General features: G+C 43.6%; 1 protein-coding gene across 1 annotated transcript in view; it reads left to right on the top strand.

Annotated features, from left to right (window-relative positions):
- Window positions 1–18,870, top strand: part of LOC8029197 (venom metalloproteinase antarease-like TtrivMP_A) — a 60,162-nt gene that overhangs the window by 25,536 nt on the left and 15,756 nt on the right. The window contains exons 4-10 of the mRNA XM_042293227.1: window positions 938–1,064; window positions 3,281–3,328; window positions 4,677–4,798; window positions 7,560–7,634; window positions 7,734–7,894; window positions 9,396–9,445; window positions 12,079–12,190. Coding sequence (XP_042149161.1) covers window positions 938–1,064; window positions 3,281–3,328; window positions 4,677–4,798; window positions 7,560–7,634; window positions 7,734–7,894; window positions 9,396–9,445; window positions 12,079–12,190 — 695 coding nt within the window. The remainder of the gene's footprint in view (window positions 1–937; window positions 1,065–3,280; window positions 3,329–4,676; window positions 4,799–7,559; window positions 7,635–7,733; window positions 7,895–9,395; window positions 9,446–12,078; window positions 12,191–18,870) is intronic.

The raw sequence follows: 18,870 nt of genomic DNA, 5'->3' as shown, positions 1-18,870 counted from the left end.
AGTCGGTGAGATCCGCGACCTTTCGGCTCAAACTTTGTGATTCACGAGTTTAGGGCCGAAGTGCTGCGTCATCTTTCGGTTGCCTTTCGTGACCATACATTACGTCGAAAGACGCTCTGCGTCCGACTCTGAAATTGCATCACGTAAAGTAGGAGAGAATATCCCTGCAGGTTTAGATTATTCAAGGTGGTGTTGCCCAAATCCCCGCCATAGCAAATGTTTCAATGACTTAAGATGTCGTTACCTTAAGAGCGTTATCGCTAGCGATATGCCAGAACCGAGCCAGGAACGTACCCTGAAAGAATCAACTGTCATCTTAAACGGCGCAGCCGAAAAATAATTAATAACTCGCGGTTAAGACAACCGAGGTCCATAACATTGTTTTCGCGATGCGTTCTTTGTCTGGTTCGGACTTTGTGGTAACGGTGATTGAATCGACGTAACATTGTGCGGAAATGTTTCGTTGACACGATGGTGTACGACGGACAAAGAAAGAAAAAAGTGCGGTTTATAATGAATTTAAAGATGTTTGATGAAAATCGGCCTTTTTTCTTGAGGGTTGTGAGTGGTCTACGAGGTTTGAATAAGGTTTCTATGCGTCCAGAAAATTGCTAAGTTGTCTTTAGTAACTGCAGGTCCTGCTGTCAAAAATCGGATACCGTGACACTTCGCATGCTATTCCCAAAAATTTGATGCCGTGATTTGCTCTGATGTTGGGGCTACCAGCTGAGGGTTTGTAAAGTGGTTGCTGCTGCTATTTAATTATCATGACTGAGATTTACTAATTAAGCAATTGATTATTAGAAATTACAAATAAATCTATATCATTCTACACGAGTGCACAAGGATGACATATACTAAAATATCGCAACTTCCAAAAAGAAAGGCACGACAACATTTTTTTAAAGTTTTCACTGGAACTTAATTTTTTATGTAGAGAGGAGCACTGAGCCCCAAGCTGAGGATCGCCCCTTCGCCACTCAAAGCTCGTTCCGAAGATGGGCAGATGGCCCACGAAATATTCGAAATCGAGCAGCATGGTGATTTTAGGAGCGATTATATTGGTGAGAACGCACGATTTTTGTTTACATTTCATGGTAACTTTTGATCAATTATCTGCTAAATTGTTGGGAAGGGTTCCGCGTCAGATTTGAAAGCATCGATGTTATTTATTTCAAAAGTAGTGGCTGGCACAAGAAACATTTCACAATAAAGCTGGACACAAAATGACATCGAATACTGCGTTTCTAAACTTTGAGATATGGTGCTCGGTCAGTAAATTTATATTAGAATTTCAAAATATTGTGTGTAGAGTGTTAGACAGGAACAAATCCACGTTTTTTGTTTGCTTGAATAATCAAGTGCTCGTATTTCGCAAGTGCACACACTATTTTTGCTTAAATATTTTTCCAAATTATATGCTCCTCTACTTGACACTCAACATGAGTGTATCAGAAGGCTAGGGTGATTAATACACCGAATTGGGAACCAAAGTTACTCTGTAAAATGCTTCACGCAAAATATTTTATTTGGTTAGGTTAGGATCTATTACAACTAACAAAGCGCAATAAAAAGCATTCGATTTCGAGTTGCTAGCATATTGCAAAGAAAATGAGTGAATTCTTAAATTTTAGGACACTGGTCAAAAAAAAATAGAAATGATTTTTTTTTTTAGATTTACCGTGAAGATATTTATCCTGATTTTCTATATATCATAACTGCTGGTTTAACTGGGGAAAACAAGAAGCATTAAATGGCACCGTTCCAATTATTTAGTCCTTGGCATCATTTTGAAACGTATATAAAATTGCACATTTTTTTTAAGCGTATATGAATTGTGAAACAGCGTAATAAATACAAAGACGCTGCTTCTTAAGAACGAAATTTTCGCTATCAATTCCAAGAGCCACGTAGCATTTCTCTTGTTCAGGGTAACCCCGTCGAAATAAGTAGTTTGTGGACTCACGAAACTTAATTACTAGAATACTTCTAATGCATTTTCTTTTGTGAATATCTCCGAGTGTCACACGTGATTCCAGCGATTGTGAGTTGTGTTAAGACTCACTTATTATGTACAAACCTTACATTATTTAACGCTGTAATGAAGATCATCACTGAGACACCCTTGTAACAGCCAATAAGTGAGCATCAGAGACAAAAAAAAAGTAGTTGTGATATTGAAATTGTGTTGAGTATTAGCCAAAGAAATAAACCATTTTGTGTGACCTTTATTCCCGGCATCGGTAGAAGTTTTGATCACTTGATATAAAATGACGCAGACTGTGAGCTTTAACGAGCGCAGCTGCCTTCATGGGAACATTTTTGTTACATATACCTATTGAGAATGACACATCTATGGTCAACAGTAATCCCCGACAGCTTAAAAAACAAAACGCGGAGCATGACTTGTGATGTTCACAATTCCCGATTGGTCCCATCGTCATTCTTATCAACCGATGCCGCATTCTTCTTGGCTGCCGAGGGCGGCCAAGAAGACGGAAGGCGAGGCGATCCACGAGCGTAATATTTATATATTTATTTTACCCTCAGGGCGCAAGCATTACAAAGGAGAAGTGCGTACACGTACAGGAAAACGTAACAAAACGTAGACGAATACATAATAACCATTGGTTACGTGACGAGACAAACTAAGACGTTTTTAACAATAACGTGACAGGTAGCAAGGTGGTTCCAGTCACCTTCCTGGATTGCAATAAATAATATTGCTGAAATTTTCTGATAAAAACGCCGCAACACGAATCGCAAAGCAACCGAGCATTATTGGCCACGGCCTACATTTATTAGGATGTTGGTAATTCCATAGGTGAATGCCTTTACGTCAAATATTTATTTTAAACGCTAAAATCGCACATCGATTTGTAAGAGCTGATGTACGTTGTCACCGCCTAGTTACTGCTACAGACAGAGGGTTGGTAGCTTGTAATTAGTACACAAAATAAAGAAAATATTTATTAAAATATCAATCGGTTGGAAACTGTATAACCACGGTTTGTGCGTCTTCTGCGGTAAATGAATAGAGCTGAATGCGATATGTGCATGAGTAGAGTATGTTGTTTATCCGTGTTTTTAAGACTATCGAAAAAAAAAAGATCACGGTACTACCGCTCTACGTGGAACCTTGAAGTATGCCTCAGTTATCCTTTATAGCATCTTTATTTCTTTCAACTCGTCTCTTTCGGTAATTTCGGAACCAGGCTTACGGTGAACAGCTTTGTTGCGTTAATATAGTTATTGTCTAACACTCTTTTGAACTTTGCAGTTCCCCCCAGTTTGAAAGTGCAAGAACGTACAGTGGTTTACCGTAACAGTAAGTACATAACCTAAAGTTGTAACGTAGCAAATTGGGTCAGTTGGTAAATCTAGTACATGATAGAGATGATCCGCCGAGGAAACGCAGATAAAACAAGACACACCTACGACAGGAAGAACTCTTTTGACGGTAACGTCTGTTTTCATGCACTTGAAGCGAGGCCCGAGAGAAGCACTTCTACGACTCCAGGTCAAACAGGTAGAGCGTGCAAAAAGGGCTGGAATCGCACAACAACCGTCTCGTTGTTCAGTTGGTCGTCCTCCGTACAGGAACGCAAGGCTGGTTTCGACAGTTTCGAGTTAAGATTATCAAAACTATCTAGATTTGAATCTAGAATTCCCGATGTAGCTAAATTTAGAGTTTTATAAAAAAAAATAATTCTAAGTGATTTGGGGGCCGCCACCAATTGGACTCCCCAAAATACTGCCGCCCTAAGCAGCTGCCTACTCTGCCTGCTGGTAAGTCTGCCCATGCCAGACACGCCACTGATTAAGCCGCGTAAAGACGCTTGTAAGCCTTGGGTGCGAGCGGGAGTTTATATGTTTAGCTGTCGCTTTCCACTCTCCAAGTTTTTTTTTATAATGCTTAGGTGTGCTTTCAGTTTCTTTTTTTTATTGCTTTGGCGTTTTGTGAGCTTGTAGTGTGTACGCTCAGCCGTGGCATGACTGAACGAAACAAGCGCGCGCTGGAGTCCGGGAGTTTGAGAGAGAGGCCTTACAGTTCTTACCGTGACAGTGACCAGGGGAACACGGCAGGCTCCTTTCGCTGCCGCTCACGGTGGGCTTCGAAAGAGGATCTGCACTCTGCGAAACCTTCGTAGTATTTGAATTCGTTACGTCGTAAGTCACCTGCAACAGAAAGCCTCCGAATTATATCATTATTAATCTCAAGAGATACTATAGATTACGTTATCGAATGGTTTGGCCGAGATGGAATTTGACGAGGCACATAAAGCACCCGCGAAAACGGAAACTGCCCAAAATCGCTTGCGGCCAGTGATAACTCACAAATAACGCAGTGAATGGAGAGTCCCCAGAATCTTATTTCGCTCCAGTGCCAATGCGATTCTGGTCTTTGCCATTAAGAAAGCCAAAGGACAAATGACGACGCGAGGCGAGTAAACACGATAAGCCATGCCCTGAATTACTGGAGCCGCCAGTGAATCTAATAACCTAAATAAACGCATTTTTAACAAAAGCCGCCAGTAGTAATTTTTCAGCGGAAAAGGTACGTCTGACTACGAAACCGCTTTTATTTTGGTAAGCGGCCACGTTACGCCATTGTTGCCCGCAAATTCAACCCGAATGAACAACTGACGCGTGATTTTTTTCTGTGACCTTGCTAGAGTACACCAGAGTTCCTGTAAATTTTACCGTCGAAGTTGCCATCCTGATTGATAAGTTTTTATACAAGGAGTTCAAGAACGATAGCCACATCGTACCGTACCTGGCTATGATACTGACTTTGGTAAGGTATACTTTTCTGCATAACCCTCCTTCTTCGCTGACGCGGCTGAACTAAAATTAAAGGTTCGTAAGATAATAAAGGCGTCCAGGAAGAAAAACGTTTTTTTTTTTGTAGACTAGTCAAGAAATACACAGTACAAATGTTTATGAGTTTAAAGGCACATTGGGGTTGAAGTGTTCCCTAATCTACCAAATTACGGCGTGAATCTCTTGGGGCCTTTAAGGAACGAGACGAATCAATTGATTCGATTACCGCTGTAGAGTCACTGACAGCCAACATTATTAGATGAGCTTCTTTACGGATTTGCCCGTAGACGCTTCTTTCACAACCACAACGCCCCCCCCCCCCCCCCCCCCCCCCCCCTTTTCACGGCTCGCCCCCCGTCATTCAACGCGCCGGACGACTGCTGCGGTAACTGCAATGTATTGTATGGATCGCGCACATCTTGAAGCACAGCGTCTAGCTGGCATCCCACCGTGCTCTATGGGACACGCAGTTTTGAAGGGAAATCTAGATGGCGCTTCAAATTACAGGAGGCGGACTGAAGGGAGTAAAAGGGGTACGTTCCTCGGGAGTTCCACAACTGAGGTAATCTAGTAACATTGCTGACAGCTTAAGGGCACATAAGGTGTGGCTTGTTTAGGGTCTCATTTTTTCGATCCGCGGCCACTGAGATTGCGGCAACGGCCAATCACAATACTGAAGAACCAATCAGAAAGCAGGAAATCGAAATATAAGGAGCCGCGCCCTGCATTGTTTAAGCTGTCAGTTAGGGTTCAACCCGAGGAAGAGAGGGATACACCGGAAGATTGCGCTTTGTTGAAAAGAACTTGAGGTGCAACAACGCATAAAGTTGGGTGGGTTGGTTTGACATTATGAAACAGGAACAGCGCGAAAATAAACGAGGGACGAGTAGATTGGTAACGCTGTGTCTGTCGTTACCCTTCTACTCGTCCCTCGTTTATTTTCGCGCTGTTCCTGTTTCATATTGACTAGAGGGCAGAAAAAAAGCCTTCGCCCCTCTACTCACTCTTCGAATGCGTTTGAACGGGAACGCCAGGCGCCGGTCACCGGCGTGTTAGCGGATGTGCTTGCTTTTGTTGCCATTTTACTGAGATTTTACAACATAAATTAACTTCCGCGTGTAAAAGAGGGAGGGAGAAAGCCTTGTCTGAACCAATGTGTTGCGCCATAGTTCCCTTTTCGATCTCTATTCCAAAAATAAGGCTTTGCGTTTCTTTTCTGCTTTATATACTGCTGTTACCAAATAAAATAAGTAGAATGTTCCACTATCAAAGAGGGACCTTCGATGTTACCATAGTTGAACTCATTTAGCGATGTAATCCCTTTTTATTTTACGAGAGATGTTATAACAGTTCATGGCATCTGCTAAAAAAGGCGTTCAGTGACTGCCATAAACCAATATATTGACTGCTTTAGAGCCTGCAAAAAGGGTAAAATGGCACTTCCTTTACTGCAGCCGGTGAAACTTCCGATTTCGCCTCCAGTCCTTCTGGGCAAAAAGCGCGTAAAATAAAAAAAAAAAAAAAAAAACGGATTTTTTTTTTTTATTACAAACGTTTTACGCCACATTTTTTTTAATATTTAAGGCCGTCATTTTGGCAGTTTCAACCTTTTCAGTTATAAACCCGGGTCAAGCTGCTTATACATCATACAAAAGAGTGTGCATACAGATTCGAACGCGAGTCATCGCGATATAAGTGCTCCGAATGCTGCATGGAAATGAGGGGAAGGAGAAAACTTGGCACAAGGCATTCAAGCCACGGATATCGCGGTGATTCGCGTTTGCTGATTGCCTTTTGTAGGCTGTATGACACCGGCTTAACGCTCAATTTCATACCTACTGCAGCACTACACTCGGACAGTGAATAGTGTTGTTCGCATTCGTAAGTGACTGTTGGTGAGCCCTGACTGCGAACACTTTCACCTTGCCCGCTGAGCAGGAAAACCGGTGGACCACTACAAGAGCTTTTCCCGTTTCCGCCGCGAGAGTGCGAGCAGCGAGCTGGATACGTTTCTTTCGTAGAACGCGATGGTTCGCTGGATGTACGCTCTTCAGAAAGGTAGACGCACGGAATTCGCTCACGAAGGGTGCGTTCATTTCTAGAGTAAATACCCTAGTATTGTAGGCTTTCTTGTTCACTTGAATCGACGAAAGAATGAAAAAGACGTTGCTTTTGAACTGTAATTATTATTACGAAGTACATAATTTCTCACTCAGGATTATTGTTCGTGAATGTGCAATATCATAGGCATAATATGACAGAAGGCATCACTTTCTACAATGTAGTTACTCAGCTGTTACAATTACCATAAAGCATTCCAAACCAAATAAGCATTTCATCAGGGCCGTCGTCGTCGCCATCGGCGTAACCGCGCGTAGCATTATGAAATTTTACCCATAATGACGTCACACGTAACTTCACGTGTGACGTCACGAGGGTCACAAGTGACATCGCGAAGGTCACGACCTTTACAGTGAAGGTCACTAGGGTCACGAGTGCCGTCACGAGTCCTTCCTTCCTCTTCGCGAGTGACGAAGGGAGGAGAATGAGAGAAGGAGGGGGAGAATGACGGAGGAGGGGGAAAGAGAGGGGGAGGAGAAGGAGCGGATCAGGAGGTGGTACGGAGGAGGAGGATGGGTATACCCTCCTCTCCATATCCGCCCTCCTCCTCCACAAGAACTGAGTTCTAATTCGGCATTACAGGGAATTGTAAACGTCTTTCATTTTTTTTAAAGATAAACCTGAGGTATGATGACACACATGACCCGTACATCCAGTTTGTTCTGACTCAAGTGTTCCTGGGGAAAAATGTAAGTTTCACAATAAAAACCGATATTTTTATTATCTGTATACTTTTTATTGAAAATTAAATTTCGCCTCAATTATGCGACTTCTTTTCTATACGCTAGGGCGATCCAGTTTCACAGACAATGTACGAGTATGACGTGAAAAAGCCGAGCGGACCCAATAAGTTATACATGCAGTCGGATATCACAGTCTCCAGGCTAGCGAAGGCAGTGCAGTACGGGGTGCTCGACACTACTGCGGATATGATGATCCTCGTGACAGGGTGAGAACATTTGTCACACGACTCACCATCCTCTGATTTCTGCCTACAGTTTTCCACAACTGTCACCTTCCTTGTACGGCACGCGCGAACATGGCACGGCAATGTCAAAATCACTCGAGCTTTTCTGCTTTGGTGGCGCGTTACAAATGTAAGCTTTTTATCGCCAACATTCAGTTGTCAAAGTACGTTCAAAGTAGGGTAAAAGATGCCTCCTACTTCCATGTGCTGTGTCCTAGCCAATTTTGATGGTACCGGAGTAGCGGAAGTAGAAATGGCAGACGCCAGTTCTGCCGCAGCTCGCTTTTTTAATTGACGGTCTACGGAATGAGCAAACGTCAGTAGTTGGACGCCGCCATTGCACACTTCTCGAAACCTAGACTTTTCGTGCGAATAACGACGGTGTCGCCGCCGGATTCGCTTGGAAAGTTGGCGGATGGCGGAGGGGTTGACGTCATTGTCACTGTTTGTGCGATCAGTTTCAAGTTATCTAAATGGGTGACATTACTTCCACCATAGCACCCATTAAACATTTTTTTAATAAAGACCCTTCGGCATGCTTACACTATATGGGCTCGAGCGTTAATTCTCCTTTGCATTATGCTCCCAGAAATGAATATAAAAATACTAGCTAGAGCGTTTGGGGTAATTACCAAGTAGACCTTGTCGCCTCTTTTGTAGTAGCCCCCACGGCTAGCAACGTGGTCCCGGTGCCAAAAGACCATAAAACGACTTTATTTCTCACTGCATACTCCCCAGAATTACGGGGTGTAGTACTTATACCCCTTCTCCACATATAACTCCCCAAAAACTACAGTTCGGAGCTCAGACCACTGACGTCGAAACGACGATAGAAACTTACACGTGCGGCTTGATTGTCCTGTGATACAACTTATTAAAATCGCTAATGTACGCATTAAAGACTATTGAAAAAAAAAACTCAAGGTTTTGTCGGTTTTACTCACAACCTAACTGTGTTTTTTTCTGTAGTCATTGAAACGTACATTAGCTATTTAGGAAGTTATATCACACAACCTTCAAGACGCTCATAAAAGTTTGTTTCCTCAGTTCAAGGTCAGTGGTATGAAATTCTGAATATAATATTTGGGTGTTATACATATAAGACAATGGGTGTAAGCACTACACCCCCAATATTTGAGACTGTAAACTTATAAAAATGCCCGGTGCGGCGAGTATTCGGCAGATTAGTATCGCTCCGTAGAGAATGCGACGTCGGAATTAGCCGATAAGAACCATTCGCGAATCAGGCAGCGTGAACATGCTTAACTTATCTCTTGGAGGCTATAATAGAATGTATATATCTCTACTTTATTTGTTTCAGCATGTTAAATATCTTATTACGATGTTCCACACTAAAACCAACTGCTCATGTGGACAGAGAGAAAGATATAATGATGATGTTGACGACGATGATAGTACTAATTGTTTATTGTGTTTTGTTTCATATAATCTTTATTGTGTTTTTTTTATATTTTTCCTACAGACTTGATTTGGCAGATAAAGAAGGGGACGTAGTAGAAAATGCAGTCTTGGGTTAGTATAAAACATCTTTCATCGCTTTCGTTTTCTTAGCCAAAAATTAACGCCAGGTTCTCGCACGACACTAACATATTGACCTGCACTGACACTTCCTTTGAAGATTTATTTTTTTGGGGGAAAAATTCAAATAAAAACTAGAAAAATAAAACATTTCAGCAGCATGGATTTAAAAGAAGGAAATGACTTAGCGATGCCCAGGCTTTCCGAAGACACATAAGTGAGAGAATAGGCATATTGTTAGTGCAACGTGTACGGCGGTGAAGTTTGTCTTCTCTTTGCGCTCCCTGTGCGTTTGTTTGCCCTCCGAATACCAACTTCGGGACGCGAGCTCGACTGCTTCGTTATCGGGCGTTCCTTGCGCGGTCACCATGTTGCCCCTTGAAAGATGAGCCCGTCCTCGCGTTCCGGTTCCCCGAAGTCGCATTTTGAAACAATGACTCGCGCTATAAGTACAGTGGCTAAAACGAAACCGGAGAGGCGGCAGAGCGTTGGAAGACGGCCGCGGGTTGCGCTGGCGCTTGCAGCACCGTCGTTCCTGCTATGGCTCCGGCCAACTCCGGCCGATTCCGAGCTGTCGACTACACTGTCGTCTGCTAGTTTCACATTTTTTCACCTACGAGCACAAACCATGTCCTTCACAGTTCTCTGGAAACAAATAATTGTTTTTAAGGTATTTATATTAGTTATGAAGCGTGTTAAGGTGCCTCTATCTGCCGGCCGATGTATTCCCCCTAACGGAGCTGCGAATCGAAGCGCCACTACACCGTCTTCCAAGGAGCGGCCGTTCCCGATGCATGGTGAAGGCTACGCGGTAACTACACTAGCCCCTTTAAGCCACTGTAGCATAAGCTTCGGGACACGGGTAGTTCGAGCATGACACCATTACTCTTGTGCACTTTACTTGTCTGCTTATATGTTGTACACTATACGTACCCGGAAAAATTGGTGCCGTCGTAAACCCATCCCACCATATCAGCTGTTATGATAACAGGCTTGTAGACGCGAGAGAATATAAAAGGGAACAATTTTTAAATGATGACTTTTTGCAAGCTGCGTAACACTCTGTATGTTAAGATGCGAGGACAATATATTAAGTTGCCTATCACAACGCAGTGGAAAACAATTCAGCACCAACGTATGCTGCATGGTTCGTTATCGCTATAATATTCTTTTTTTTATGTACAATATGGTTATAAGAACATTATGCGCGTAATATTTATGACATAACACAGTTACCTCGGCGAAAAGCTTTTCATGTTTACCTCTGGTCACGCTGACGGGGCACCTCAAATCTACAGTATTTTGCCTACCACAACAAAAAAAGCAATTTCCACGCATCTTTTTTATAGGTTTTCTTATAGGCCGTTATTTTTCCAAGACAGCTTTGTCAGAAGATCGCAAATCTTGCATCCGTGTGAATATGTTGCACATTATTTTCTTAAGCTGGGAACGATAATATATTGTTTACCCCAAATGTTTCTCACGCTATAAAGGAAACCGGAAAAAGTCACCACAGGCACATAAATTGCTCAAACTTTTAAATTTCAAAGTCCAGATCTATTCCTGCAGAAATGAAGACCGACAAACTTCCCGAAATCGACTGATACCATATAACGGATAACGCATGCTAGAGCTTGCATATAGCGCTCAAACGGTTTGAGTCCTGAAGTAGGCTCGAGGCGTTTCACGCATTTCCGATATGATATCTTCGCGGTTCCTGTTAAAAATGATCGCGGGTAACATTGTCAAAATTATTTCGAGCGGATGGTAAAAAAATGGCGCTTAAATATTCGGAAATACACGCATATCAGAATTTTTCCCGAGCAATTCGAAAATGGTGCCAGGGCGTTCCCTAGTCATAAGCATTCACGAGTGTTCGTAACGCTCTCGGCTGCAGACAAGTGGAAATGTTTCATCTAGTCTTAAAACTAACATACTGCGGTGCAGGAACGCGTGTTTGACAGATGTGTATATCGTCCTACTCCGCTCATGCATTCAAAGTGGCCCCTAAGTGGCATAAATGACCTCACGACAGTCGGAGTGTCATGCTTTGGATGTCGCAATCCAGGCGGTTAAGCCTCGATGTCCTGAAAATATGCACAACGGAAAGCGATCTCGCTGTCGCGACGTCCCTTTTCTTGCCTACGGAAGCATCAGTGAATTGGAAAACGAAGCAGAGCAAGCGTTTTCCACGTCTTGCGCCGATGCTGTGACAGCGCCCGGTTTGCGGTCGACGAGAGCAAGACATTTGTATGACGTGAACTGGAGGAGAAAATCTGAGTAGAAGATTTTGGACTCGGTAAATACAACAGTTCAGAGACGCGTTCTAAGCAGAGTACTAATCGTAAGTGTGTGCGAAGACCGCTTGGAAGCGCTGTCGGTTATGGCATCCGCCAATACCGGACTGAAAATTAAGTCGACCACCAGTTGGAAAAGCTACGATAAATAGTGCATCATCAATCCGTGTCGCTGTCAACGCTTGTCAATAAATCGTCCTGTTTAATTATATTTTCTTAGCGCAGATGATTGTCTAATGAACAAAAATGGCGCCGCCCTATTTAGGATGAAGGAACTTTCTATCTTTTAAATGATGGTGCTCTAAATAGATTCTCCATTTGTTTTTTTAGGAATTGCGTACCTTGGTGCCGTCTGCAGTGCAAGTTTACGAGCTGCTCTTGCTGAGGACCACGCCTACACATTTTCCACGGTTGGCGTCACTGCACACGAACTGGCTCACGCGTAAGTGAATTCAACAAATACGAGATCTGATGCTGGCACTGAGAATATAGTGCCGGGCACAGTTGGGGTGGCGCCAAATCAGGATATCTAGGGCTGTGTACCATTTTTAGTCAACCTCGGTACGCAGAAAATTGGTTTAATTATTTACTTATCTTTATTTGATACTACAGACCACAATTGGGTCATGCAGGGGGAGCAAAGTACAAACGTAAAAAACTCGTAAAAAAGCGACACAAAGTAAGAAGAAAGAAAAGCAAGTCAACAGATAACCCCAAGAGAGGCGATACAATATAAAACTGCAAGCAGCACAAAAACCTCAACACCGAAGTTTACGAGCACCAAATTTATCAACACCGAAGCACTCCAAAATACAGAAGTGAATCTAAAAAGACACCTCATAAAAATCTAGAATTATTGATCTAATGATGTTTGAAAGCCCGAAGATGAAACTACAGGACATGGAAGAGAATTCCCATCCTGAATCATGCTAGGGAAATACAAAAATTTTAACAGATAAGTGCCTGCCGAAAATTGTGCTAAGGAATGCTGATGATGGTGCCTAGCAGGTCTTGTGGAAAACGGATTTAAAAAATAACCTGAATACAATGACAATTCTTTTTTTTCATGAAGAGAGTGACAAAAAATTAAATGGGCTCTTCTTCTAAAGTGCTCTATACTTTGTTGGTTTCCTTCAACAGTGAAGGCGAATCAGTTCTTTGAATTTTTGTATAAATAAACATCACAGCAAGTGAAACATAACTAAAACAGCCACATGAAGGAACGTGGCGGAAAGCCTATTGAAGGATGGACAGACGGCCGAATGGACAAATATGATTTTGTGTCTGTCTACCTTCCTTTTAAATACAAAGTACATATAGGGCCAACACTTAGCGCTTTTGTGTGCGGGTCTGAGATGTAGGCTCGACACGACTCGCGGTATAAAAAGGGATTTTGCCGATTTGTCATCCGGCGAGCAATCGGCAACTGTTCTTGGAACGGAGTTTTCAGATAAGATCGAACAATCATGTCCGGTGACTATTTTTAATTTTGATGAAAAAATATATATTTTGCTGGCTCAGTGCCAAAAAAATAAAACCACTCCTTGTTTCCGGAAAAAAAAATTTCTTTGCGAAAAAAATTTGTATGCACCATCTCACTCACGTGCGCGTTTTGCGTATCGCGCGATGTTGACCATTCGGGTGGCTTCCCCCAAAAAAACTGTTCTGGGTATACGGGTCTAGAAATATGTACTGACAAATTAAGCACAGGAAGGATTTACAAAACATATTAACCACCAAGTTATAGGATTGTTATTTTGAGAAACAAAATCGCTAACACGGCAGATAGCGCAATAACGCTCTGGATTAAAAATATTTTTCTTCGTGTCTATAAAAGCTAAGGTTTTTAAACTTTGCCAGTGCGTTGCCCTGTATATAGCGCATTTTTGCAAGGAATATTATTGTCATGGTTAGCGGGAAAAATTTACAAGAATTGCTGACACGGGCAGTAAACAAAATATGAATTATATTTGAAAATCATCTTAAAAAAGGACAGCTTTAATATTCTTTAAACTCTCTGAAATTAACTTTTATAATATGTACTTACTGAGTCTGTAAAAACATAATGCAATATTTTTTTTTGCTTTTAAGTTATAAAGCGAGTAATATGGCAAAATCGACGCTAATGCAGTTGCCATATGTAACATTGAGATGGAAGTTTAGGCCAGTTGGTTCATAATCGAAGATAGGCGCCGAAAAAACCAGGACAAGGAGAGAAGTAAACACTGGCGCACTCGCAACTAACATTTATTGAAAAAAACGAATCCCGTATATAGTCGTAAAAAAAAAAACAAAAAAACTTCGTCACGACTATACCTCGTCTCACCCTACGATGGACTACAGGCAAAAGTGACGGACCGCCAGATCCAATCACGAGCCACTCAGAAATTCTGCGGTATTTCGCTTCGTTGCACGTATCGGTGCCAGCGTCTAGGATTGCTTATAAGGAAACGGGTGGACAGTGGTTCGAATCGAAGAGCACTGAGTGACTCAACAGTATTACATCGCAAAGAAAGCCACGACATATATAGGCTCTTTGCAGCGTCGAAGCTATAGAAATGGTGGAGCGCTTTTGGATTCGAGCATTATTCGTCCACCCCTATTCAATGTTAAGCGTGTCATAGTATAGCCCGGAACGTGATTCGACCTGGCGGCCCGTGGCTTTGGTTTTTAGTGCATCGTAGGATGAGGCAAAGTATAGGCACCCGTTTTTAAAAAAATCAAATTCTTTTGTCGATAAGGCCTGATACCCAGATAAGATATCCAGGGAGCTCCAGGAGGCTTTTGAAATCAAAGCAAAGGGCAAGATGTACGCAAGTGACACGTCAATAACCTTATCGACAAAATAATTTGGTTTTCTAGAAACGGGTTTTAGAGCGCAGCTCTTAAGCGCCCGTTCCCGGCTTCAGCGGCGTCGGCGTCGCCGTCGCCGTCGGCGTAACCGCCACTAACCCTCGTAACCCTCGTGAGGGTTACGAAGGATACGAGGGTTACTCTCACGAGGGTTACCCTCACGAGGGCTACGAGGCTTCCTAACCCTCGCAACCATCACGAGGGTTACGAGGGTTAGTTACCCTCAAAAGGGTTACCCTCACGAGGGCCACGAGGGTTATGAGAGTTACTCTCACGAGGGTTATGAGAGTTACTCTCACGAGGGTTATGAGTGTTACCCTCACGAGGCTCACGAGAGTTACCCTCACGAGGGTCACGTGACCCCTCGCCGAGGCCACGTGACCTCCTGAGCTCACGTGACCGCCCCCGAGGTCACGTGACCTGGAGGGTTACGTGACCCCTCCCCGAGGCCACGTCACTTCCTGAGGTCACGTGACCGCCTCCCCGAGGTCACGTGACCCCCCGTTGACGTCATCGACACTAATGACGTCATCAGTGACGTCACTGACGAAGTCACCGGCCTCCGCATCGTCATTGTCATCGCCACTGATGACGTCATGAATGACGTCACTGATGACGTCACCGGCATCCGCATCGTCATCGTCACTGATGACGTCACCGGCATGCACATCGTCATCGTCATCATCACTGATGACGTCATCAATGACGTCACTGATGACGTCATCGGTATCCGCATCGTCACTTATGACGTCATCGTCACTTGACCATCCAGGTCACGTGACACCCCAAGGTCACGTGACCCCCCCCGCCACCCGAGGTCACTTGACCCACCCCCACAGTACCCTTCCCCCCTCCTCCTCAAGAGCTGTGCTCTAATTCGGCGTTACAGGGAGTTGTAAACGGCTTTCACTTATTTTCACGGCCATATAAGGGATTCGTTTTTTTCAATAAATATTAGTTGCGAGTGCGCCATTGTTTACGTCTCTTCTTGTCCTTCTTTTTGGGCGCATATCTTCGAACTGCCATAAATGGGGCGTGCACATAGCCGTTCTTAACAATTCCCTTATTATTAAAAAGCGTAAAAATGCTACGGGGTGGTAAGGAAAAGTCAAATGGACAGCACAGAGGTAGACGGTAGACCCAAAACGCCCATGGGCCGGAGTGATCGAGGTGTGTCACCCTGTAACATGCTTCGCGCTACCTGTTTCAACAGCCGGCGTATAGTGTCTCCTTTTACGCAACGTAAATGCATCAACCGGAGCGACTTTGCAAACAGATGAGCCCACAATTTTGGCGGTAACTTAATATATGAAGTAGGGCGCGGCAGAACCTGAACCTGCGCCGTCTGTGAGCGCCAAAGGATCCGCCGCCCTAAAAAAACCGCACAACGCTTAAAAAAAAGGGGAAAAAAATACTTTAAAAAATTGCGATTGGATCAGGTTGTTTGTAACTTAATTTATATTACAGCAATTGAAGAATCGTGAAATCGAATTTGTGTATGCTCATGTGACCTACGTCAGCAAGCCACTTTAAGAACACGTACCAACTACACGAGCTGCAGAGGAACAAGTACACGTCAGCGAAGTGTATTTTTTTCCGCAACTAGACATTGCAAGAATGCCTGCGATAGAATCGGGGGTCGTGTCAAGCACCAGGGAACGTTGCACAATTTCCGACGGCCCACCAAGTCGGTGATCAGGTCGGCGTCAGAGATGGTTGCCCCACTGACCACTAAACTGCCGAACGTGAAACTAATCCACCTATCGAAAGCCTACGTCAAAGCGTTCAGGAACATGAAAGCAAATGGGTGGTACTCTGTTTCTGTTGTGCGTGGAATTCAGTCCTCTCATTTATAGCAGTGTACGCGGTCCGACGCTTCGCAACCACAGCTGTTTTAGCAAGAACAGTAGACGCAGAAAAGATATATATTTCAAAGTAAAGTCTCCTATGGCTGCGAAAAGCAGATCGAGGTCGCGAGCTTGCGGTGCCACTTAGAAGAAATGAAGAGTGATCGCTACAAAAATACGGGAAAAGATTGTTCCTCCTCGGAGTGCCAGGAGAGCGCCATGACCGACACAGGTCAGCGTCCGGCAGAAAGGATGCACGCGACAAGCGCCAAATGTGCGCACAGGATCTTGATCCATTAAACTCGTTTCAATTGTACCACTTTAAACATGTGTTCTTAATAATATTTAAAACTTGTCGCTTAGCAGCCCAGCCTCCCTAAGAAGGGTAGGCTCCGAAATTCACTGATCCGATGGAATCTGTATTTAAATTGTTGAGTTGTGCTTAAAACTCACCTGTAGTTTTTTTGCAGGCACGTAGACAGGATTTTATTGCGGCGCCCCCCCCCCCCCCCCCCCCCCCCCTGGCTACGTGCCTGATCTTTTGTATGAATTCTTATTTTTCACGAACTCCTGCCACAGTGCTTTCTCTTCACAGACTTGCTACATTTTTCGAAACCTTTCTTGCCCTTGTTTGAAATCGGCAGCGTCGTATCTTTCTCTACTCCCGTTATGGCAATTCTGTATATTAAGCACTCTGTAAAATAAAAAATACAAACATATTGCAAAGCGATTTTGAAGTGCCCCATAGAACAGATTTTGAGCCTTGATCAGTGAAAAATAGAAGAAAAATTAAGCTGGCCTTTGTTTTAAACTGAGTTTCGAATTATTGCAACATTGGTAACTTGTCTACACTTCAGTGTATTTTTCTTTTTTTAGAAAGGTTATCGTTTTCAATTTAATGACAATTTAAGGCGTATATAGAGCAAACGCCCCCAAATCTTGTTATAAAATTAAATTTTCAGTCATTCAATATCCGGATCCATAAAACCCTGAATTGCTTCGTAATCAAAAAAGCATGTTTACCTCCTTTTAGTTTATGTACAGTCTCTAAACAAAAACATTATTCATAAGTCTACAACAGTTTTTCTTTTATAAATATCCAGAAGGACGGTTTCACACAATTCGCAAAAACGTGCGCGCATACCGACAGCGAGTTTGTTATTTCTGATCCTCAAAAGAAATTTTATTTTCGCCAAAAAAAGTTCGAATATGCCTTTGCGCTTGGACAACAAGAAAACTGGGCGGCGGAGAAAAGCTCACCGGAGAAAAGCTCACCGGAGAAAAGCTAACCGCAAAACCGGCAGATGGGGAGAAAAGCTCACCGGCCTTTGAGCGGATGCGGCGAAAAGCTCACCGTTTGTTTTTCCTTAGCTTAGCGGATTGTGCGTCACACGTAGCAATTTAGCACGATTAGAATTCGTCCCTTCATTAGAAATTATGGTAATTGTTTTTTTTTTTTTTGTAATATTCTTGGAGATTTTGGGCATATTTACCACCGAATTCAGAAACCTCACTCAAACTACACTCAAACTGAAGGGCCCCTCCACTTCCTCGAGGAAGGCGCGAAAGCCGGCGCTGGCCAATCGCGAGGACAGATCCGCCGTCGCGATTGGCCAGCGCCGGCCCTCGCGCCTTCCTCGAGGAAGTGGAGGGGCTCTTCAGTTTGAGTGTAGCTTGAGTGAGGTTTCTGAATTCGGCGGTTACTAATTCTTCAGAAATTAGTAATCACCCGTTCTGAGTATTAATGACGCCGCAAGTATAAAATGAGAACATCGGACGCCCGTAAAAGAGACCACAATTGCTTGACAGTGCGCCGTCGGTAGCCCTGTCAGATAAAGAGGTTTGTTTTTTTGCGAGCTAGTATGAATAGCGGTGTGAGAACTGTTTCAGCTTCGAAGATTGTATGGTGCCTGACAGATTTGAGTAGGTGTTTGTTCATCATAATCAGTGTCGACTGCGCTGTTGTCTCTCTGTTATTTTCAGTAGTAAAACTGTAGTTGTGAGAACAGCTTCGTCCTGTCCTGTTTGTTGTCTTCAGCCTGTCTTCGTCGTTTAAGCTGTTTTCATTATGTATACCGCTTACCAACTCGCCCTATTCGCTACCTGACAGAAGGCTACTTTTTATATAGGTCACGAGTAAAGCGCGAAACACGTGTACGACGAAACCTTCCGATCCGACGTGCGGACTGCCGGAATGACCTTGGGGGGAGAGGGTTTTAGCAGCATCAGAGAGCGTTGAAAACCCTCGCCTCCGACCGTCGTATTGCGCGGTCGGACGTCGGATCGGACGGTTTCGTCGTACATCTGTTTCGCGCTTAAGAACGGTGACAGTGTGCAGCTCTGAAGGTCATGGGTGGCTTGCTGTAGAAGGACACTATCACACGAAGGCAAAGTGTGGAAACACCAGCACGAACGGCTTGAA

The sequence above is a fragment of the Ixodes scapularis genome, unplaced genomic scaffold, assembly GCF_016920785.2.
Source record: "Ixodes scapularis isolate PalLabHiFi unplaced genomic scaffold, ASM1692078v2 PGA_scaffold4__175_contigs__length_147842914, whole genome shotgun sequence".
Taxonomy (NCBI): domain Eukaryota; kingdom Metazoa; phylum Arthropoda; class Arachnida; order Ixodida; family Ixodidae; genus Ixodes; species Ixodes scapularis.
Note: the sequence above shows the minus strand (reverse complement) of the source record. Positions and strands in the feature narration are given on the sequence as shown.